Genomic DNA, 24,047 nt, shown 5'->3' with positions numbered 1-24,047 from the left:
AAAGCAGATTGCAGTTTCCCAGTTTGGAAGGTTTCCAGGGAGATCCCTGAGTCATGGAAAATCCATTGGGATTGCTTTAGTGGCTGTGTTTCAGCATTACATCTTGTACGGAGAGCAACAGCTGGATGAGTTTGTTGGTCAGTGTAAAGTTGCTGGCTTCTACATTAATGATGCGAGAGATCTTTTGGATTACAAATACTTAACCAGATAACAACAAATCATAATTGCATTTATTAGGAGATGAGTTTGTTCTGCAAGGCAAATGCTCATCCTTCTCTTATTCCTTTTGCTGTATTTTGTGAAAGTTTCTCATAATTTCTTTCTTATAAATATTTAGAGAAAAACATCTTGGCTGGTGTTTTCTTAAGCCCAGTGATGTCAGTGCAGTAGTTGCTGTTCTGATTATCAGAATACTTGAGCAATGAGACAGGACAGGGTGTGAGGGAATAACCAAATATACTGTCATGCCTTCAATTCAGTGTTTGACTATGGAAATACTTGGTTTATGTGAGCGTAGAGCATTGTGGAATTGCCCTCCACCTCACCCCAGAGAAGATAACAGTGGATGTTCTTTTAGCTGGTCTGGACTGATTGGTAGTAAATACAGCTCAGCTCCATTTATCGAAGTAAAAGTTATCAGTTAGTGAAAAGGGGACTGATAGATTGCTCAGTGAATTCTATGAAGTCTGTGCTGTAAACTATAGAACAAGCCTGTGTTATAGGCTGTCTAGCCAAGAGGTTTAGTCTCTGTTACAATTTAAAGCAGGTAATTTGATTAATATTTTGCACTGGTATAAATCCAGAGTAAGTCCACTCAGTTTAATGGAGTTAGGGACATTCTGATCTCTGGTTTGCACTACTAAATCTGGAGTAATTATTCAGAAAGCAAGAGACGAACTAAAGCCAGCTCCTGGTTTCACTTCTATCTGTGTAAACCTGAACTCATGCCAGAAATGATGTTGATTTATTGGTTTTACCCTGCATATAAGTTTGAGCATGTGTATCTGAGCTGCACAACCAAAGCTCAAGAAGAAGTTAACTTTGCTCATTAAATTCTTAACTGACCTCTGAGTTCCTCCTGCCCTTTTACGTAATATTTTATCAGAGATTTAAAGGTCAGCCAAGCTCTGACTTACCCTTGTTTTCCTCCATAGGGGCATATGGCAAATAGGATGCACACAAGAGGACAAAGCTGGGAGGAGAGGAGTAGGTGGCACTGACGCCCCTGGAAATTCAGCCTGCCTTTGGCACAGGGCTGCAGCAGCAATTCCCAGCCCACATTTTGAGGGTTGAGCCAGCAGGACTGTGTTTGGGCAGGAAGCGATCAGAGAGGTGTGTGCCTGTGTGCTTTGGCACAGTCCAGGCTGTGAATTGCTCCAGCCTAGGAACCTCCTCTGAACTCATTAGTATTAAAACAGAACAGAGGAGACTTTGTAGGGACGGAGAGGGTGGGGAAGCCGGAAAGGTAGCAGTTTAGGTGGCAGTTTCCTAATAACCTTTCCCACACCTACCTTCCCATACAGGGTCTCATCTAAAGGACCTTGGCATGAAAAACAAACCCTGGCACAGCGAGGGGGAAGGGAGGGGGAAATAAGGGGAGGAGAAGGAAAGGAAATGAGGGGTGGGGAATGGGCACTATGCTGAAACAGCAAATCTTATTGTTATTTAGTGTTATGGTGATACTAGAAGCTCTGTTGGAGAGAGGTATTTGATATACTGTGTATAATTAGAATGTGGAAGTAAATGTGGTACTTGCCCTAGAGGACTTGCAGCTTGTCACAGTCAAAAGGTATATCAAACAGAGGTTTAATGGCTTCAGTTCTCTTTGGGTTTTTTATTTAATTGACTGGGTAGTGGAATACACAGCATATCTGTTAAGTTTGAGATGTCACTAGGCTGTAAACACTGTGGATATGTTAAAAGATATGCTTCAAAGAAGATGGAGAAATTGTGTGGAAAAAGGATGGGATTCAAGGGGTACAGTTAAAACATCCTCCTTTTAGGAGCAAGTCTGGTAATCCAAAATGGGAAGCAGCCAGGGTACACTTCTTCAGAGCATAAATTAGGGATTGTAGTGGATCACAAGTGAACATAAGTCACCACAAAAACAAAACCTGCGTGTTTTTTTTTTTTTTTTTTTATTTAAAAAAGAAAGTCATTGTCCTCATGGAACATATAACCAGGAATGCAGTCTGGAAGATGCATGAAGTAATGTTTACACTCAGCATTGGTAAGGTCTCAGCAGGAACATTGTCCCTACTTTTGAACAGTGCACTTCAAGAAAGATGTACTTTGACCGGGGAGAGCCCGGAAGTCAATTAGAAGAAGAATGAGAGGTCCAGAGGACATGACCTCTAAGAAAGACTGAAAGAGCTGGGCTTGTTTAGCCTCAAGAAAGAAGACTGAGGAGGGACATTAAAACAACCTTTAATAGGCTTGAAAACTGTTATCAAGAGGAAGGAAAAAATCTGCTCACCATGTCTGTGGTTGATAGGGCCGGAAGTAATAGGCTTAAATTGCAGCAGCAGGGATTTAGATTAGACGTGAGCTTGACTATTCAGTTTTCATCCCCATCCCTCTCACTGGGCTCGTTCCAGTTCACTGACATGGACATGCAGCCCACCTTAACAGAAAAAGCAGTGATGATAAGTCAACTGTTTGCATTATTGTCCTCATATGCCCACCCATATCCATGAAATGTCCCTCTTGCTCTACCCACATTGGAGCCCTGCGTATGAGAATGCATATCTAAGTCATGATCTATCTCTCTCTCTCTAAACATCTGTGTGTATTGTTGCATAAACAGGTACTGGTTTTCCTCATTCTTTCTCTTTCTATTTGGCCCGGCAGTTTGTTGTCTCATGCATGTGGTTTGCCTGTGAAGGGCAGAAAAATGAACAGCAGATGCTGCTTCTAGTGGCCTGTGAAAGGGGACTGCTGCCATAGGCCTTGCTGGTTATATGTACTTGTATGCTGTCAAGTCACAGAGAGCTTTGAGGAGTAGGAGAGAAACAGGATTTAGCTCTTCTCCAGGAAGCAATTAACCAATGATTAAGGAGGAGAAAAGGAAGCAGTATAGTGGGGGGTGTGTTTGGGACTGAGGTGAAGGGATGTTAATTGACTTTCTGTGAGATAAATTTCTCTGCCTAAAAGTGATGCCCTTGATGGATGAAAGTCTTACTCTGCTGCTGAACCTTAAGAATAAGTAACTTCTGTGTTGGCAGGGTAGAAGAGAAACACATCTTCCAGTACATAAACATCAGGTGCTTTCTGTCTTGTACTGTTATGACTGAGAATCAAGAGATTTGGGCCCCTTGTACTGGAGGGGTTTTAAAGCCATGACTCTTTGAAAAAGCAAGAAGGAAAAAAGTATAATGGGAATCGCAGCCTTTTGTTTGTCTGCTTTTCTGCTTTACTGTCAGATCTGTGGCAGTAGCTGAAATGTAAACATTGCTTCCTATGCCAGCAGGCTGTACGAGCAACTTCTGTCCACAGTGGTTTCATCATGCACGAATGTACCAATAAAACATTGTAGGTATGGGCAGATGTGATATGTCTTATGTATATAGTTCTTGTGTATATAAGGTGCGAGTGGCATACATATCTGCACATACGCATAGTATGTGTATGCAAATGCATGGAAACCCAATGATGTTTTGCAGTGATCTACCTAATTGTTATCAATTGGGAAACTGATTAAAATGCTACTCCCTAGCCTCATATAGTGTGGCGTTTCTGTGTGCTTTACAAAGCCGGCTTTTAATCCCAAGAGTAAGGATGGGATGGAAAGGTTACTTGTGGGGGTTATTTTGCTTTTTCTTCATGGGTTATCAGTGGACTCAGGACATATACCAGGTGTCCAAGTGAGAACTTTTAACCAATGTGCTGCATCTGGAGATGTGCTAGCTGTGTGGGTGGCAGTGCTGTTGCCTGATGAAAGAGCTTCTGCTGTCAAGTTCTGCTGTGGGCACAGCCATGCAGTTGTGCCAGGCACAGCCCTGAGGAGGTAGGGATGGGAACTGGTTGTTGTCTAGAGAAGAAGGCTCTGTTTCACTCCTCTCAATGCCTGCCTCAATCACACTCCAGTGTTTGCAGTTACATATTAAGTAAAGCCTGTGAAATGAGCTTTGCTTAGCAGTACTTTTCTTGCACAGCTCACTGCTCCAGTTTGTATATGAGTGTAGGCAGTTTGAGCAGTCAAACCTCATTCACTGACAGTTTGGACAGGCAGTCTTTTAGAATGCCTTATCGACCTCCTCAGTATTGGAAATGCACAGTCTTCCAGCAGGCTGCCTCTTACATATCAGCCTGGTGAGCTGGATTGAACAAAGCAATGGAAGGAAAACTGTAGGGGAACAATCCTATACTGTCCCCTGGAGGTGGACACAGTGATTAAATAGGGAAGGTTTATCTCTTTTACTTGAAGGATTCATAAGGTCTTTGCAAAGAGACTGAGATCTGAAGAAGATTCATCTTTTTTTTTTTTTATTTATTTATTTTTTTTTATTTACTCACTGCAGTTTATCTCTGAAGCAGCTTTTTGGACAGCTGCCTCTGGACCTGTGATGAGAATGTCTTCTCTCCTCCCCAACCTCCCTCCCTGGTGAGCAGAGGCACAGCCTCTGAAGGCTGGTTGTTTGGTTTGGGTTACTGTTCTTTGTCTTTTACAAAACAAAGCAGCTATGGGAATCTATGTGATGACCAGGAAGTCAGGCAGCCAGTGGAACTGGGACTGAGGAAATATCCTGTGAGTGTCCAAGTATCCCTGGAGAACCAAGTTTGGGGCTGTTGGTCTCCAGCATTCTGACTCAAAGCCAAGAGGTGCTGGAGCCCTGAAGCCCTGATACTCTGTGTACCTGGAAACCTCTGTCTTGAGGTTTCCATCCTACCCCTGCTGTGACTTCAGCATCAATATATTGAAAATGGGAAGTCTCACTGTGTCTGAGTATCTTACTAAGTTTGCCTTCCAAACTGTTTCAAGTTTTTCCCATTTAAATTCCAAAATTCGTATGGGCTGTATAAGTCTTCTTGCAAGGCCAGGTGATGTAGACTGGTGAAGGAGCAGCTATCCTGTGACTCTGTCCCACCTTTCCACGGATGACTGAATGGTGAAGACGCAATACACGTTTCAGTACGGAGATGTTGGTAGGCATTAAAGTTTATCCTTTAGAGAGGCAGGCATGTTGGTAGGCATTAAAGGCTCTTCTTTAGTGGTTCTCTCCCCAAGTGAACCACTCTTCTACATTCCCAAAATATTACTTTTTCTGTATATTCATTTCATTTCACATCACTAAGAAAAGCAGTGCCCAATCTAGGTGAGAAATGCTTTTCTGTTCAGGTCTTCCGGGACTTTGAGTGATATCATTATTGAGCTGATGGCGACCCAGCATCAAATCCAACTTTCACACTTTAATGAATGTTCCCAAAAACAAGGGGCATAATGTGGTTTTAATTCCCACAAAATACTGGTTTTATGTTTCCTACCCTTTCCGCCTTCTTGTTCCCTTTCTTTCTCTTTGTCTCTTATTTCCTTGGGTTGTAGCCATTTTGAATGGAGGCCATCTTCCCTTTTGGCTTGAGAACTGGACTGGAAATATTTGAACCTCAAATCCAGCTCCAGTACATTTTAAATGTTTTATCATTGAAATTCAATCCCTGTAAGTAAAAAATAAAAATAAAAATAAAAAAATGCCCACATGAAAGTGGAATTAACTGAATGTATCCCTCGCTCAGTAAACAAAATAAAATAGGACATAGATAAAGGAGAGAAATGTAAGGAATATTAACTGGACGTACTTTGTCTCCCTCAGGCCAGCCTGGCAAATGTCTTTTTAATCTGTGTTTGATGAGAACACTTGCAACTTCAAGTATTTTTAAGAGCCAGGAGGCTGAGCTCCATTGTGCAGGGTCATGCTGGCATGAATTGCTGGAATCAAGCTGCCCATCCAAGGCATAGAAAAGGAGTTACTACATTTCTGTTGGGAAACTGGCTCAGGTGATTGAGGAGGGCATTTTCCCTGCTTTGTTCTGGCGGACCATTTTTTCTTGCCCTTTACATTTGCTCCCTGGGCATTCGGTCACATTGGCTTCCTTAGCCTAGCTCCACCCGCAGTCTTGATGACTGCATTCAGTTTGTAGTTCTTCCCCTTTCCTGCCAACCTTTACAATTCCTTTCTCCTTCAATAGCTGCTTGCTCTCACTGAGCTAACTCTAGGGTCTTAAGTTCTATTCACTGACAGATCTACCTCTGTTGCTGGGTCAGAATGACCTATTCATGAACCAAATTACCCTTCTGAAATTTATTCTTTCTGTTCCTCCTGCTTCCCTCGAAGGCAGCACTTTTCCTTATGTACCTTCTGTTAGGATCCTGAGTCAGAATAGGAAAATTGTCTGCCTGATCCAGGATTTTCTTTCTTAGCTAGATATGGTGATTTCCTGTGCAGTCATGGTGGTCTCCTGATCATTTTCTATAGAAAAGGGATGGGGACGGGAGAGGTAAGATGATTTGGAGGGTTCCAGAAGAAGGGTTCATGTCTCTTGTATTTTGCAGGGATTTCTTTATTCTTTATAGGGTGGGATTTGATTAATGGTATAGGTAGAGTGGGACACGTAGGTCTCCTTGGTTCCTCCCACTCTTTTCATCCTCTCAGTGAAGGAGCATGCTTGCTGAAGACTAACTTCAGGAAAGGGTGTTGAAGAGCTTGACTGCTGCTTTGCATTCTGGAGAAGGCGTCTCTTTCCCTGTTGAATATTCATGCTTGCTACCTGCCTATCTGACCTGGGGGTCAGAACCTGGCATTTTGCCTCCTAACAAAGACAAACCCTAGCTGTTCCAAAAGGAAGATTAATCCATCCTCCATGTGCTATTTTCCAGTCAAGTGTGTTTGGGTCTGCCTCTGGTGATCACATTATGCCTGGAACCCTGAGCAGTTTCCTTGTTACTATGTTACCTGAGCTAATGTGATGACTTCTAATGTTCTTCGGGCTTCATCTACCCTCCTGAGTCACAATAAATTAAAGCAGGGTGTGGATGCACTTTGTTCCCACTGGATCTTCCATCCTTTCAAACTCCCTTCCTAGGCTTCTATCCTGAAAATAATGTCATGCTATCAGGATGCAAAATTACATGACTGGAAGTTGCATATTCTTATTGCCCCATTGAAGAGTGCTCTTTATATCCCTGACACTGCCAGTGTCCAAGGCAGTTTCTAGAAGCTGCTAAGTGTCAGCATCCTGCCCTCTGGGTGGTTTTAGTCAATAGGAACATTCTTTTGATGAAATGGATGTCTTGAACTATATTGGTTGAGATCATCATTCAGTTTTGTGCATAGCTTCTGGGAAGAGCTTTTGCTGCTTGTCTGATCTGCCACCAGACTCCAGAAAGAGTATGGATTAGAAAACCAAGTTAGTTGCTCTTTATTAGAAGAAAGAAAAGAAAAAGAAAAAAAGAAAGGCTAAGATCATTAAGCAGTTCAATAAAACAATCATAATTTTTCTAGGAATTTAGCTGAGTCCAGCCAGCTCATTTCAGATATGTATTCTGGCCTCTTTGGTGGTTCTTCCAAACCTGGCATTTTTGATTCCTTGTCTGCCCTTCCTTTCCCTCCCACATGCTTGACCTCCAACAGCATTCCTTCGCTTGTCTTAAGACCTTACATGTAGTTTCACTCTCCCTCTCCCCCCAAGAATGTAATCCTGGCCTGAGCTTTCTAATTGTGTGTAGCAAGGATAAAACTTCTTGCCTCGCTTGGCTGCCCCCTCGTTTGGAAATTCACCCTAAACATTTCCACATGGTTTACACTCTTTTTGCACAGCTAAATTTTTTTTTTTTTTGCCTTTAAACTTTTTCTTGTTTAAAAAGCCCTCCAGCTTCTTCTACCTTGAGCTGCTGGCACTGACCTCGCCTTGTTACTGTTTGCATTTCTTTTGTACCTTTTTGCAGCTGAAATCTCTGTGGGCTTTTAAATCTGTCAGCAGCCGCTACCAGGCTCAGTGTGCAATTTAGCTCACTGTTTTCACAAGTTTCCCAGGGCTGAACGCTTTCCAAATGAGCCATTGTTGGGCTGAGTTAAAGAGGTATTGTCTCTGCTTGGGCTAGGTTAGTGTGGGTGCCAGAATCTGCATGTGCAGCGTTCTTAGTGCTGCAGTGTCATCTTGATATTGGACCCCTGGACACTTCTTTCTCCAAACACTTTCAAATATATAGGAAAAAGAAAACCTTGCCAAAACTGAGTCATTGAAATGTTATTGGAAGCTTGTCTTTATATTGCTGAAACTCTCATTTAGACATCTTCGTCTGTCCCTGCTGATGCAAGCTACTTACTATGAAGACCATTGTTATTTGTTTAACTCCCATTAGCACCTGAAACTGGCAGCTGTGATTGGAGTCCTGGTTTTGGTCAGTGCTGAATAAACACAGAGCCAGTAGCAGTCTCTGCTTTGATGATTTTAGAGATATGTTGTATAGGAAGAGAGTCTATTGTTATCCACCTTTTACAGACAGAAACCAAAGCTAGGAAATTCGGTGGTGTATCCAGAGGGAACTTGTGACAGAGCTGCGAGTCAGTTCCAGATCACAGCATTATCCTTCATTTTACAATGTAAGGTTGCCTAGGGGATAAAAGGGTATGTTCCACTGAACTCACTTTTCTTAGCAGAGATTGAATTTGCTGCTCTGTTCAACATGATGTGACACTGTGTGGAGATACGACCTTTGTCTGAAATGCTGGTTGTCTTTTGCTGGGGACTGTGTGGTTCAGAGGAGAAACATCTGGACAAACATTTCAACCTGTAGGTTGCTGTTGACATTACTGCCACTAGATAACTGTTTTGTGACCTTTGTTTAAAAGATACAGTGATTTCACTGTTCTACGGAAGACCAAACTGGTACTGCAGGCCAGGAAAAAGTTGTATTAAATTTTTAGCCTTTCTCTTAAGAGTCGTAAGGAGTGTCTGCATCACATAAGCTAGTGCTTTAAGTTTTTCACTTCGTGCCTTTCATGTGATCTTTCCCATCCTTAACTAATCATTGGTAATGGAAGTTTGACATGGGAGTTGTTCAGGCTACCTGTCTTCATAGGTTCTGTTCTGATAGGGAAAACTCACAGTAGCAAGGTAAAAATTATGAAACCAATAATCTTTGGAGTCTTTAGGAGCCACTAAGTCCTTTGCCTTTTGATTGAAGGCTAGTCAACATACCTGGTCCAGATTCCTCTCAACCTATTAGAAGTTACCAATATAGCTGCTGACTGTTTGTTTGTCTTTTTTTTTTTTTTTTTTTTTCCTGTTGTTCTTTTTCACGATCTCCAGGATGAATTGGATCTCACGGACAAGAACAGAGAGGCTATGTTTGCACTCCCTCCAGAGAAGAAATGGCAGATTTACTGCAGCAAAAAGAAGGTACTACTGTTGTCCTGATTGAAGTAGCTCACTAATACAATCTGTGTACATTTACATAGTTACTGATATACATCTAGATTTGAACTATGTGTTTATCTACTGTTTATTCAAGAACATGATTAAGTCATGTAAGGATTTTTATCAGCATGAAAATGGCACAACTTTCATATAAGTAGCGTATGCATGTGTGATTTCTGCAGAGAATGTTAACGAGTTAAAATCATACGTTGTCTCATTTTGAATCTTTTACATATTTGGGTTTGTTTTTTTTTTTTTCTTTGAGCTGGAAGAAAAGCTATCATGGAAATGTTTTAAGGAATCTTTTAAAAGTTTTTAAAGTTGCTTAGAATAGAAAATGTATTACCAAAATCTTTCAGAATGTCTTCAAGTATCTGTAAAGTACATAATAATAGTGATGTCTTAAAACTTGGTAGTCCAAGGTCTTCCAGAGGTTGTAGGAAATGTTCTGTATTGCACTGGAAAGTGAAGAAGACCAGCTCCTGTTAATTTCTATGTAGCACTTCTGCATTCCAGGTCTTCAAATTCCTGACAAACCAGTGAGAGGAGCGGTAAACCAGAGGCTGATGTATCACACTGGGTATTTTGTCACTGGCAGAATGACAGCCAAGAGAATTGACAAGTTGTATCATTGTTGTGAAACTTGTAAAAGAAGAATTCCTGCAGGAGTGGTATGGTGGAAAAGTTTTTGCTGCTCTAGAAAGGAAACAGACAGTCAGAAACAAAGATAGACCCAATAGCATGTATTCATTAACAAAAAAATTTAGGGGAAAAGGGTGTGGTGAGTTTGGTTAGTTTTATTTCCCAAATATGCAAGTAGTGCTATGAGAGCATCAGTCTTTATATGTAAGTCCACATAACAGATGCTGAAAGAGGAGGTTTAGATTTCAATCCTGAAGATGGCAGGTTGACACCCTGATGATGGTCCTTCTGAGGCTGCGTTTGATGCTTTTCTTTCCTTGGGGGGGCGGGTGGGAAATTTAGCTTTCTTACTATGTAATTAAAGAAAAATTCAGGTGAACCAATCAGATGGGTGCTTTGCATGTGTGTTGCTTTTGGTTGAAATGCATCACACAGGGAAGTTAATAGAAACAAATTAATTACAGTGCCTCTGAGCTAGCAAAAATTCAGGAAGTGCGCAAGAGCAGTCTAGGCTCAGCTGTCTGGTGTTCTCTCCATTCTTCTTCCTGCTGGTACACAGAGCTTGCAAGTGGAGGGAAGGTGCAGGCTGCTGTGATTAATGTCTGCTTTACATTTTTGCTGGCCGGCTCAGCTGGCTTTTTCAGCTCTGGTGGGAGAGGATCTATTTGTAGCCACCTTAGAGAACCACACATTCCACCTCCCGGACCAGTCTGCCTTGGCAGAAAGATTCAGGCTTTAATGTATTTAATATGTTGTTTGGATTCACTATGTTACAGTATTATATTTTCGGGTGTTGTTTTGTTGGTTTTTTTTTTGTGGGTGGTTGTTTTTTTTTGGTTTTGTTTGGTTTGGTGTTTTTTTTTTCGTTTGTTTGTTTGTTTTTTGTTAAAGCAGTGGATTTGGTATAAGAATCTTGAAGACCTCCAGAGTCAAAGAAGCTGCATACTGGAAAATCTTTATAATGCATTTATAGTGCAACCTCAGTTAGCTGAACTCCAGCTATCTAAAATGATGTGCTAACTGGAACAGGATACTGTTGCCAGATGTCTATTCATTACATTGTAGATACTTTCGATTACTTGAAACCTTAACTGTCCAGTATTATTTCATTGTTTCCCTCACAGGCAGTCAGTTGATCGGTGATGACATCTCTCTCTCTTTCTCTCTCTTTAGCCTACTATCTAATCCACCTATCATCATTGTTTTACAGTGACAGAGAAGCTTGTTGGAGGCTTCCCTTTAGAGGAAAGCTGTCTTTTCCCTGGAGAATTTGTAGTCTAATTTTACCCGCATAGGGCCCAATTCCTCAGTTGGCAGAATGCTCTCAGCCATCCAGGACAAGCCCCCAGAGAGCTCTGTCTTGCATATATTGGGTTCATTGAGTTTCCTGGGAAGCAAGGGCTCTACGCTTTGTAATGTGGCAAGCGAAAACACTATGAACTAGAAGGTCAAGAAAGGCAGGTTGAGGCAACTCTTCGGTCATTAATTTTGGATGCCTTTTCTTGTCTGAAAGTAACAGAAGGTCAGAGCTTCCCAATTTGCTCCAAAGGTGGTGAGATTAGCGGACTGTCTTAAGTAAACAAATGTCATTTGCAGAAATGAAGATCAGTCATTTTTGTAGGCACATTGTCTATTTATTTTGGCAGTTAGATTTTGGATATAATGTTCCATGGTACTTGTTCCAAATGTGGTAGCAGAAGGTCAGTATTGTATCAAAAAACTCATTCCACTTGTTTCTGATACCAAGCCTTTCTGAAGAAGTGGGGGAAGACATGTATGTCTGTGCATTAAAGTTATGTGCCAGGGGCACAGCTTGCCAGTCAACATTCCATGGTACTCAAAGGAGATTCAGTTCTGGATTGAAATTTCATCATTGTGGGTGATATCTACAGAGGAGCATTCACACAGTATTATACATCCATGCTTGCGTTGGTCACTTTTGACCATTCTAGGTTCATATCTGAAGCCATTAGCACTAAAACCAAATAACCAATTTTTTGATCTAAAGGAGTAGCTTCAGCTAGCAGCTATAGCGAATGCTTCACTCTTGTTTGCGGAGTAGCTATTTGCAAGGAATAAAGGCTGCTCTACTGGAAAATGTTAATGTGTTCTCAATCTCAGCTGTCCTCTACCTTGCCATTAGTCAGTACAGAGTGGACAATGACAGATGAGGTTATCTTAATTTGCGTCAGAAGAATCAGTCACCACTGATGGCACCCTGACCCTCTACTGAAAACAGCAGTAATACATGTTTTAGATTGCCACTTTCTCTGTAGTATGATCTTCCCCTGATACCATATTGAGTTATAAGTAAAGCTATATGTAGACAGAATGCAAATGGTGATGTCCTCCCGAGTTCAGGTACTTTATTCTGGTGTTGTTTAGGATAATCTTCATGTCTCACCATCAGCTGAAATTCAGACTTGCATAAAACATGTAATTCACTTCTGTAGTTCCTTCCTGTAAAATTAAGTCTAGATTTCCTACTAGTTATATGTTGTGCAGGAATTGGATCAAGCACTAGACCATGGTTTCAGATGTATTTATTTGTAAATTTCTGATGTCACAGTTTAGAAAACTGCTGTTATTCAGTGCTGTTTTACCAGGAGCTGGTACTAAAGTACATAATCTCATTAAATACTGATCAAATAATGATATGAAAAGAAAGAGTTGTCAGCTCAATTATTTCACATGTAAATGAGCTCATATTTGGATCCAAAAAGGGCAGAAAAGGCAGGTATTACACTGCTTCGGCACACATTGCTTTGGACGCAGTCTGGGTTTCTAAGAATGAGGCCTCATTGTGCAGGCAATAGCTTATTGCCTTCTGTGCAATCCTGCAAGTTCTTAGACTTATTACTATTGGAAAGCAAGTCATGTTGTTTTCTTTTTATGGCCTTTCCTGCCTCCAGAGACTGATTTGTAAGCCTTCAGTTGAGCAGATTTTAGTAGGAAGCACACACATTTTGCAGAGTTAAACAAGCCAGGTGTTTTTTTACTTCTTTGTTTCTTTGAGGGAAAAATTGGTGGCAAATCTCCTTCCAAAGTACAGTCAAACTGGGCCAGCTGTATCGTACAGCTTCTCTCAAAACAAACAAACAAAACCAACAAAAAGCTCAATCCTAATAACTATGTTGAGCTCTCCTAGGTATTTGGGGGTTATTCTCTACTCTTCTGATTTTAGTTGTACCCTAGAATACCTGCTTTAAGTTGATTGTGCTTTGCCTACTCAAGTGAAATTATTCAAACTCAATAGTGAAGCAATAATCAGCACACTGCAACTTTCTGGAAAGAGGCATTTATGGCATCTGAAAAAAGAGTACGTGCTTATAATCCTTAAATTGATTATATTTTTTCTATTATGGGAAACAGATCTAGAGAAAGGCTTCTCCACAATAGCAAAATAGGCTTTAAAAATTCTGAGGAAAATTTATCTGAACCGTATGCTGTAACAGCCAATATGCAGAAAAGAGAATTTGCTTATGATTCCATCTCCTGCAATTATTTTTTTTAATATTTGTCAAATATATTTTTCATCTACCTGATTAATATAAAAATAGTAAACTGAATATGAGAATAGGAGTCGGGAAACTCCTTGGTAAATTGTCGTATAATTTCAAAGAACTTGTCATTATGTTTATATACAAATGCATTTCTCTCTGCCTGAAAGAAAGAGTAGCTAAGTTAGGAAACTTTGTGGCAATTTTCTGGCTGTGCCATCCTCTCACGCCTTTTCCCTGCACTATATACACATGCCTTGGCTGCATACAACATTCCTTTTCCACTTTTTCCTCCTTAAAAACCTTCATTCCTTTTTCTTGCTGCACCTTTCTGTCTTCTAAGGTATTCTTGTAGGAATGGATTTTGTGGTGAAGTCTCCAGACCTTGGAGAGCTTACTGCAAGGAGCAGGAAGGATGGAGTGGAAGGCACTTTTGTGCATTATAGAATCACTAAGGAGTCCAGGTCCTTTCAACTGAGGTCACAGGTCAATGCTGAAACCAGTGAAGCTGCAGTCCAGGTGCAGAGTGCCCCAGATGCCTGTCTAGAAGAAGGTTTACATCTCTCCCACAAAGAAGCAGCAGATACCGCTGCATCACCTTGTGTTCAGTTCCCTTTTCCTCATGTGAAGGCTGCATCCAACCCTACATGAGGCTTCAGAATGCACTGGCCTAGCTAGAATCCTATCCTTAGTCAGACTTTAACTTTTAGTAGTTTTACTGTAGTCTTTTTATATCATTTGCAGCTCAGTTTCACAAACTCCCACTTTGGTCCCATGCTGGCTGTCTTAATTTTAATGAAGATAATGTCTACATGTCAGGTTTGGGTTTTTTTTTTCTTTCTTTGAGCTTTGCCCTTGAGGTTTGCATTGTCAGCAGAATGTCACCATAAAAAGCATAGCTTGATATTGTGCAGCTGGATATAGAGTAAGATACTTCTGTCCTCCACCCCCATGCCCATGCCTGCCTTCAGACTCTTGCAGAGCTATAAGCAAAATTTCCAATCCAAAACCAGGCTGTGTTACTGCTATAAACCCTGCTTGAAACACACCTACAGTTCCAGCTTCTAGAGAGTGCAGTTCACCCTATACCTTGGATTTATCCTCCTGTTAAAACTATAAATATAAAAAATAATTTATATGTGTAATATAAATTCATATATATGTGTGTGTGTGTATATTTAAAAAAAAAAAAAAGAAATCTGCTGGATTGCTGGAAATCTGCTAAGTTGCTTTTGTAGCTTTTGATAAAATTATCTTAGCCTACCAGGGATGAAGCAGAATATGGATGCAAATATAAAACCTTGAGTCCTCCTTGCCTTTGGGGAAAACTTTAAGAAGTGCACCTACTATTTGTTCTTGGATTGCTCTGTTCTGTGTTTTTGCACTGTGAAGTGTAGTTTCAGTTTGGTTAGGGTGGAAAGGCAGTTATTTCTCAGCTAAAGTGAACTGGTATGGCTTTTCTTCCAAAACCCTGAGGTCTTTTCTTTGCATTTAAGGCTTCATATGGAGGCTCTAAGAGCAGGAGGCTGCATTACGTCTGTTGTATTTAGATAGGAGTTCTGCAATTCTTGCTGTAGGAAAGTGTTCTATTCTTTGGGTTCCTACTTTGAAGTAGGAGATATACATGGAGATATTCAGAGGAAGATAGATATTCCCTAAAGAAAAGAGAAAATGGATCTTCATCTGGTCTTATTTAGTGATACAATGCACCAGATGAAGATCACACCATTGTGTAGTCTGAATGTGGGTTTTTGGTTTTGTATTGTCTGATCTGAGCTCTGAAAGCCCTTTGGGGTTCATCCTTTCTGTATGAAGAGTGCCAAGCACGTGGTTGTCTCATAATAAATGAAGTGGGTGGTTTGAAGTTGTATTGTTTTCAATTCTATCTTCTTGCAATATTTTTTCCTCTTTGAAATACTCTGAGTCTGTTATTGATTTGGAATATTAAACTTTTTTTTTTATGGATTTATAGCTATAAGGAGCATTTAGCGTGTCCCTTTAAGTTCGCTTCTTTAGAGTTATTATTCCACACACTGTGTCTGAGAGCAGCAGACATGAACACACAAGATGTTTTGCTGCAGCATTCAAGAAGCCATTTGTAAGGAGTCCCAGTTTGATGAGGCTTGGATGGGACTTCATGAGAGTTTTTCTCCCAGCTTTTCATGATGCGTTTAGGGGCAGTGTGGGTGGGTGTGTGCTTCTACTCTCTCTTCCCCTGGGAAGTCTGAAAAACACACAGAAACCCTCACAGCACATGCAATAGCCTAGAAGCAAATGCAGTTTGTAGACAGTAGGAGGCTGAAGAAGCTGTGTGAGACTTGGAGTGCTCAGTGCAAGTGTATTGCTGGCTAAACAATGAGGATATCTAATGACCACAGGTCAAAGCCCACCCAAAGCCACACTGGAGCTGAAGAATTAGACTTTATCAAGTCTTTGGTGCATCAGAAAATTGCCTCTCTTCCTACCAGTGCTTTAGAAGTTTGTGGCAGGAGTTCAGCTCTTCGGTCAACATTTGAATTTTACTCAGTATTCAAACCTTGACAGTGACCTGAACAACCTGATCTAACTTTGAAATTAGCTCTGCTTTGAGCAGATCCCTTCTGCTCGAGGCTCCTTCTATCCTAAATTGTTTTGTGATTCCCTGAACTGACCATAAATCAAACTAGGAAAGCAGTTGTATGGCCCTGTAAAGAAAGGGGGCAACAGTAAGGCTCTGTGCAACCTACTATCTCCCGTATTATTGCTATAAGACCAACTCTTTGAAATAGTCTGTAGCAGAAGAAGTTATATGGTTCCCTCTCAGTGCCTGGAATTGCTTTTAGTCTGAGTGACTGCGTGACTTCCTTAGCTCAGGAGACTGCTGGTGAAACAGTCTGAAACATGGAATTTCTCAAATGAATTCTCTGAAAATAGACTTGCTTTCAGTTAGCCTATGGCTCAGTGGAAATCTCATAACACTGGGTAAGTCACAGTGGGAGGATGTTGCCCTTTGCAAACCGCGGCATTCCTTCAACTGGATGTTTGGAAAATGCCAGCAATTGTAGAGTTAACTTGCTTTTTTCCCACCAGCATCTGTTCCTTTTTCTGTTAGCAGAATGACTTCATGCTCAGATGTTTGGGATGATTTGTTAGCTTGATGCTGACACTGGGTCATTCCAGTGTCTAGTCTAGGTATGGAAGACAGGCACATGGCTTCAAAAATTACTTTGTTAGAAATGCAAGTAGGCTTTAGAGCAGTAAACTCAGAAAATCTGGCCTATGACAAGCACAGGACATAACGGCAAATAACAAAATGTGGCAAGTGTCACTAATGCAGCAAATGCACACATTTCCCGATTAGTTGTGTACTTGGGTCTTTTCAGTGTGAAAGAGCTGTTTGATTAATGGCACCTGTTGATGTGTGTGGTAGTCTGAAGTAGTAGCTCCCAAATTTGGGTGACACGGTTAATACAGCGCAAAATAAAGCGTAAAACAATATACATTTCCTTCTACATCATTTGATGCAGAGAATATGTTCTTGCTGGAAGAATAAAACTTGACATTCATATAAGACAACATCTCATTGTTTTATAGTTTTAAATAATGAATTTAGGCTTTTTTCTCATCTCACATAAGTACAAATTTGGTGATGTTGACCCCATTATTCCCTGTGTAGGTCAGCATACCTGAGAAGAAATATTGGACATTTCATACGGTCTATCATTAAGTTCCTGTAATTGTGCCTTCATGGTTTTTTTTCTTGATATTTCCCTTTTCATAGCAAGTACCCCAAAGTGGTTACTTTGAGAAAGAATGGCTTAATGATGTGCGAGACTCCTTTTAAAAATATATTTCTTTTCTTGGAAACACTCTTGTAGTGGTTAAAAGGATGAATTTTGTGCCAAGGAGGCAAAAATGCTTGCATGATTCAGCTGATATACCATTATTGCAGCTTGGAATCATGATACCAAAAAGAGCACATTATGGCAGACGTAAGAGGAGATAAGGAGTTTTTCCAAATTGTTCATTTTACTTGGTTTATGTTTTCCATGCCACAATGCTAACAGTTACAGACTCATTTATTTATCCTGGTGTAAGAGGTTATTTTGGGTCAGGGCCTTGAAATTATATATTTATTTATGTATAATAAAAAAGTCTTCTCTTCCCCTCACCCCCATGGGAACGGCATGGAATATTTTTAGTTTCTTCCTCCCTCTCCCTCTCTCTCTCTCTCCAACAAGGGAGGTTAGCTGTTGCTTAGAAAATGCCTTCCCAGCTCTTTTGTTCAGACTGCTGAAGACATAGACGCCATAAACTTGCCATTGTATTTGCTATAGATTTTGTAGAATTTGGGCATCCATCTTGCAGTTCTGCATTTTTCAGGTGTGCTACTAGTGCACCAGTTGAAGTTACCACTCAACACAGCTCAAAAATCAGGCTCAAAATAGTCCTGAGTTTATACAGTGATAGTTGGAAAATTGTCATCATCATGCCTAATGCTCTGTTTCACATTTGGCTTGCATTCTGTGGGAGCTTGGGAGAGCTCAGTGGGAGCAGATTTGACCCTACCCTGGAAAAAAAGGAAGAAAAAAAAAAAAGAGAGAGAAAACATTTATCCAGCTGTCATCCTACTAAAATGGTGTAATTTGCTGTACTTAAGGACAAAAATAATGGTGAGCAATCCAATTCTGCTATAGGGGAAGGATGTGTAAATGCTGATTTTGTGTCATAGTTGCTGCCACTGAATTATGTTCTGTCCTTGTCTGTCCTCTTGCAAAAGTTCTGGGTCTCCACAACCCAAGTATGAGTCAGTCCTGCTGATGGTATGCAATAATAATAATATATACTGTGTACAATGCACTTCTCACCATTCAGATTAGTCTTAGGTGGATACACAAGAGCAAAGAATACGTAAATGACTAGCGTATTTCTCTGGTACATGAGAAGCAGATTTGGCACAGACCAAGGCTCACTCTTCTTTGTATTCTGACTTTCACTGAATGCTCACCAGCCTTTCAAAAGCCAGTGAATACTGTGCAGGAAGAGTTGCTGAATTCCCTGTCTTTTCAGTGGAAAGTTTAGAAATGGACACAGTGAAGAACTGTGGCCAGGATCTAGTGATAACCATGAAGAGAAAGAAAGAAATTTCCTTCTGTTCTGGAGAATTGTTTAGTTTTCATTGCAGTCAGATGTGACAATTTCAGTTGCACACCTGACTAGAGGTGAAAATCACATTGTCTTCCATGATATTCAGTCATCTGTTGAAAGGCACCTGGCATCCCAAGCATTTTGCAGATGTTGTAGGTGAGAGAAATGAAAGGTGAGAGAAAGGAAACAGTTTTACCCAAGTTTATGGAAAGGGGAGAGACAGACAAAGCAACTGAATGATAAACTCAAATATTGGGTGAGCAACTTAAAAGCCACGGGCCTCTCAGTCTGTATTTGTTCACTTTGTTCATCTGTCCAACAGCTCCTAACTTTAGTGGGTTTTTTCGATAGTCACTGGCCTTAAATGAGGGAGACAAATAGAAAATACGTGGCTGCTGTGACCATCCAGCTGTCATCACTCTTAGTAAAGGGCCCAGAGCAGAAGTGAGCTGGAGGACGTCTTGTGAACAGTGAGAAGAAATCTTTTAGAGTTTGGCATTAACAAACGCTAGTCCTAGGTAGCCGTGCTGGCTCTAAGTAGGTGTGTCCTAGGTAGTTCCGTGTGTCTTTGAGCATGGTTAGTGATATTTCGTTCCCATCATCAAGCAACATGCAGGGTGATTACCATGAATGGTAGGTGACTTCATTTTATTTAGAAAAGATTGTAAGCGGTTGCTTGGTGGAGATAAACAGAGTAGGACAAAAAGATAAACTTTCAGTGCAGACATGTGGTAGACAGAAGGCTCAGTTACGCAGGCTGGGTTCTTCTGTGGCTTTTCACATTGCATAAAAAATGCCAGGAGGAGGAGGAAAGGAAGTGAGGAAGGAGACGGTCCAAATGACATAAATACTAGTGGGGTAGGGATACAGTTGAAAATAGTGCTGTTGGAAAGGGAACAAGGTAAGCTGGATGGGTGAGGAAAAAGTCCCTTTCTGTATCCACAGCAAGTTGACTGTAAACTAAACACAGCTAATACTAGAATGGAAAGGTACACGCAATGCTTTTACATAACACAGAGTAAAAAGTAGTAGGGACAATGCAGAGCTTGGATGTTAAGGAAACATTAGAGTATGTCCCGCTGCTGCTTAGGATTTACTGGGATAGTGACAGATTGTTGGCTTCACCTGCCACAGGAAGTACTGCAGAACCTTGACCCTGACCTCAAGCTTGCCACACGATTCTGAGGAAAGAGCTGTGGTTGAAGAGTACCATCTAAGTCCACAGACATGCACCTGGAGAGCAGGCTGTGTCTATGAGGAACGTTTTGTCCTCTCCTGAAGACCCACTGAGTAGAATGATCATGACTGACCTCCTGATCCTGGTAGGGTCTTCCACAGTGGACATTTCACTTCACCTCCAAACGAAGTATACGGAATGGGCTGAGGGAAGGTACACTCCTGACAACTTCATTGGAAGTGCAAGAAATTAATGAATTGCCTTATTTGGCTGCTCATTATTTAGATTATACACTTATCAACTGCAAAATATCAGTTGATTGATTTGGGCTTGTGAAAAGTAGCACACATAAGAGGTTTTAAACATGAGTATGGGCTTCAGCTATTAGGACAGAATGATCTTTAGGCAGCAACAGAGTCAGGAGAACATATCCAACAAGAGACCAACTTCCATGACAAAAGTAAAACATTCAGCGGAAGAACAATGCATAATACCAGTAGACTTTGATTTGGCAAGTAAGCTTTGTCCTGAGGACTAAAAGCACTGGATAATTCAGTGTGGCCTCAGCTGTACATTTTAGTAGTTCTGTAAATATAGAGACAAGTCATCCTTTTGGTCACTGCACTACCTATAAATTAATGCCTGGTGATGGTGGAATCCTCATCCTACTGCAGGGCTAAATATGTTTGAAGAGTGACAGCACATCTGTACTATCTGTAAATGACAAGAGGAGGCTGATGCAGTCAGTGCTGGCAGCAAGTTTACATCTGTCTGTATTGAGAAGAACAATAAGAAGCCAACAGAAGAGGAAAGAGAAGAAAGATTCTTAACTAAAAGTGTACTATGCAACCCTGCTATAATTTAAAGTTCATTAAAATGTGATTCTCCATCAGTAATCTATAGTAAATCTTGTGCCAGACATGATTATTGTAAAACTTAATCTTGGTTTAAACACTACAATTATACAGTTCATTAAAAACGGTGGTTGAGACTTCTGAGGTTTCAGAAAATATTAATTCTTATCTTCAGCTCATGACACTGCACCAACCACCTTTCCACTCACCAGGTATGGCATTCCAGTCCATTTTCAGTGAGAAACTATGTATCTCTGTGTGTATGCAATGGATCTAGCATGTTTTCTGGAAGAAATAAAAGCATGGCCTTCATCTGCATTAGACTGATACCAATTAGAAGTAATTAATTGGAAGTGGTTTTGAGTGTTGGATTAGGTTGGAAGTGACACATCATGTGTATACAATGTGCAACTTCTAGAGTTGCTTTATCTATGGGTGCTTGGGAAGCCAAAAAAGTGACGGATGGAATAAGCGGTTCAAAACAAAGCATGTATTTAACTTTATTTGAAAGTTTTTCAGCCTGTGGTAGAGCAAACCATCTTTCAAAAATGACTGATAGCCCATTTTAATTTCTAAATGCTGGTGAATTTCAGCAACATTGAAGCTTCTCTCAATATTATGAAAAGATTTCTAAGAAGGAATCCTTGTCCTTCATAAATGTATCCCTTTTTGACTTTTACGCTTTTAGACTTTATTACATTTTGTGGCAGTGAGTTCCATAGTTTGGCAGTATAAGGCATTTTGTGATTAAAAAAATAATATGAAGCCTTTGATTCTTCCTTTGAAAGGCTGGTTAGTAACCAGCATCAGAGGTCATTATTAGGTCCATCGAGTTACTAGCAGCAGGACAGAAATCAGGCTAAAAGAAGAAAAAAAAAAAAAATCAAAGAAAAAAAACCCCACAACCCTGTGGTCTGTTAGGTAAAATATTCCTGTGTCATAATCCAGTGAACTGGAAGCATGTATGGCTATACCTGACCTTTATGAGAGGCAATTAGAGCTCCTAGAGTTGCATGCTCCAGCTGGTAATTAATGAATATTCCCTTTTAATAAGCTATACAGTAGACTGCTTTTGTGGCAGAAGGATTATTATCTGCACATCAATAGCTTAATTCCAGGGAGAGAAGTAATGTTTGTTTTTCTCACTCTGGATAAATTGTGCTTAAAAGTCTTGGATATAGCTCCCTCCCTGAAACCCTGAGAATATTTGTGTAAATGCTAGTCAGGGAGTCTGAGAAATAGAGTAGTCACCACATCTGTCTAGCGAATGGCTCAGTCCTATGGTCTGTCCTGTTTCAAAATTAGCATCTCTTGGGACATGGTTGGCTTTTTGGAGACGTAAACTGTCTGAAAAGCTTAGATGTATTTTAGCTCCAATTCTGAATTAGTATTTCATCCCACAGCAGATCAAACACATTTTGTGTCCTTTAATGAAAGTGCTTTTTATTTATGCAACTTTGGCTGCTCTGAACTGAGCCATAGCCAATAGAATGGACAGTGTGTTAATGAACAGGTAAATGTTTCTTTGAAAGCTGAACTTCTCCTTGAAGTGAAGTGAAGAAAAGTCAGCAAGTCAGTCGTGGAAAACAGGGAGAAAGGTGATTTGGATGGGAATGCGGTACAACTACAGCGTGGATTGATTTTTGGCTGTGCTACAGATTTCCTGTGTAACTGGGAACTGTGTAATTGTCTGCATCCCATTTTCCCTGTTTCTGCTGATCTCACTGAAAGAGAGACTGAAAAACCTAATACAATAATTTCTTTTAGGACCTTTGACAGTGTAGAGTACAAGTTGTTACAAGAATGTATTATATTCAGCATTAATAGCGGATGTTGTGATAAGTTGAGTCTTTTTAAAAAGCATCTGAAGGGAGAGGAGTAGCATTTGTGGGAAATACAGCACAAGTAACAACCATCTTCCATGCTCCAAGCAAACAAAAAATGCACCTTGTTTATAGTGGCAAGAATATTCATGTGGAGAGCAAGGGTCGTGCATCTCACTTTGAAATAGAACTTGGACATGACTCTGAATCCTGCAAATCTCAGCTGAACGTTGTACCAGCTAAGCTGTTGTTCTGAAGAGTGTGAGAGGGCTTTATCCAGAAGCAGTGAATCTTTATCCAGCAAAGCTTTCATCTCAATCAATGTAAGTCACGTTAAAAGTTAAAGTTTCAGTGAAGTGGCATTTAAAAAAAAAAAATCACTGAAAAACCCTCAGTTATTTGTAATCAGGATCCCAATTCCAATTGGCGTTTAATGGGAAATATATATAAAAAAAATAGCTACAGGGACTTACTCAGTATGACAAATAACATATTTCACTATTTCTTAAAAGTTATTCATTTCTTGTAATAACTTGAACTCTGTGATTTATATTTTCTGAACTGTATGTGATGATGCTGACCCTTCATACCAGGTAAAATAACATGCCTTTCACCTCGGTGAGGTACTAGAATGATGCTTGCAGGCTTTTGAGAAGAGGAACCACACTAACCTTCATGTGGCTTTTCCAAGAAAATACAATTCTTTGTGACCCAAGTATAAACTTGAGCATGCAGTGTCTGGACACTATACAGTGAACAAGCTGGAACAGGAATTTATATTACGGTAGCCTCACTTCATATTCTTCATCTGTGTTTGCACGCTGTTTAGACAGGAGCTTAGTGAATGGTGTCATGGTTCCTTGCCCAAGAAAGATTTTAAACCCACATTTTGCAACAATCAGGTATGTGGCTTGTTCCCATTCTTTTCTGAACAGTGCAAAGCAGTAAGGTCAGCTGTCTGCAGTTCTGAAGAGATGGGTTTGAGAAGGAAGTCATGTTGCCAATGAATAGACGTCATCCCCGTAGTACCCATGCTTGTTGTATGACATCCGTAACATATGGTGTATTTCTTGGTGCATCTGTTCAAGGGTGAAGTGTTATTTAAATTTGCATGTTAGAAGGCTTCATAAGCCCTGGCAATTTATCACAGGGGTGTACGTGCAGGTAGTGGCAAAGTCCGTGTAACGGTTGGACACCCAGGGATGCCAAGCACCTGCTGGTCCCACGGAGCTGGGGTTTGTCTACATCGCATAAAAATAACCTGATATAAATGATGGTGGAAATACGAGAGTGCTGGATCCAGTGTCAGATCAATGTCTGTTTCTAACTCTGCCAATGATTTCCTGGATGAGTTTTAATTGTCATGTCACTGTATATGTTTCCCTGCCTCCATCTGCAGGACAGAAGCCTTGTAAAGTTGCTTATTTTGTTGATGTATTTATTAATGCTTTGACATGCTCAGATTTTCTGGACGCACTCTCGAGAACTGCTCAACATTGTTTGGAGT

At 40.5% G+C, this 24,047-nt stretch overlaps 1 protein-coding gene across 3 annotated transcripts in view; it reads left to right on the top strand.

Moving 5' to 3' along the window:
• The window catches only part of DAAM2 (dishevelled associated activator of morphogenesis 2), a gene marked incomplete at its 5' end in the record, with an annotated part of 119,359 nt that overhangs the window by 12,293 nt on the left and 83,019 nt on the right, over positions 1-24,047 (top strand). For all 3 annotated transcript variants that reach the window (XM_082480980.1, XM_082480978.1, XM_082480979.1), the window contains one exon: positions 9,310-9,399. In XM_082480980.1, coding sequence (XP_082337106.1) covers positions 9,310-9,399 — 90 coding nt within the window. The remainder of the gene's footprint in view (positions 1-9,309; positions 9,400-24,047) is intronic.

This window comes from Vanellus vanellus (assembly GCF_965231255.1).
Source record: "Vanellus vanellus genome assembly, chromosome: 3".
NCBI classification, from domain to species: domain Eukaryota; kingdom Metazoa; phylum Chordata; class Aves; order Charadriiformes; family Charadriidae; genus Vanellus; species Vanellus vanellus.
This window is presented reverse-complemented; position numbering and strand designations above follow the sequence as displayed.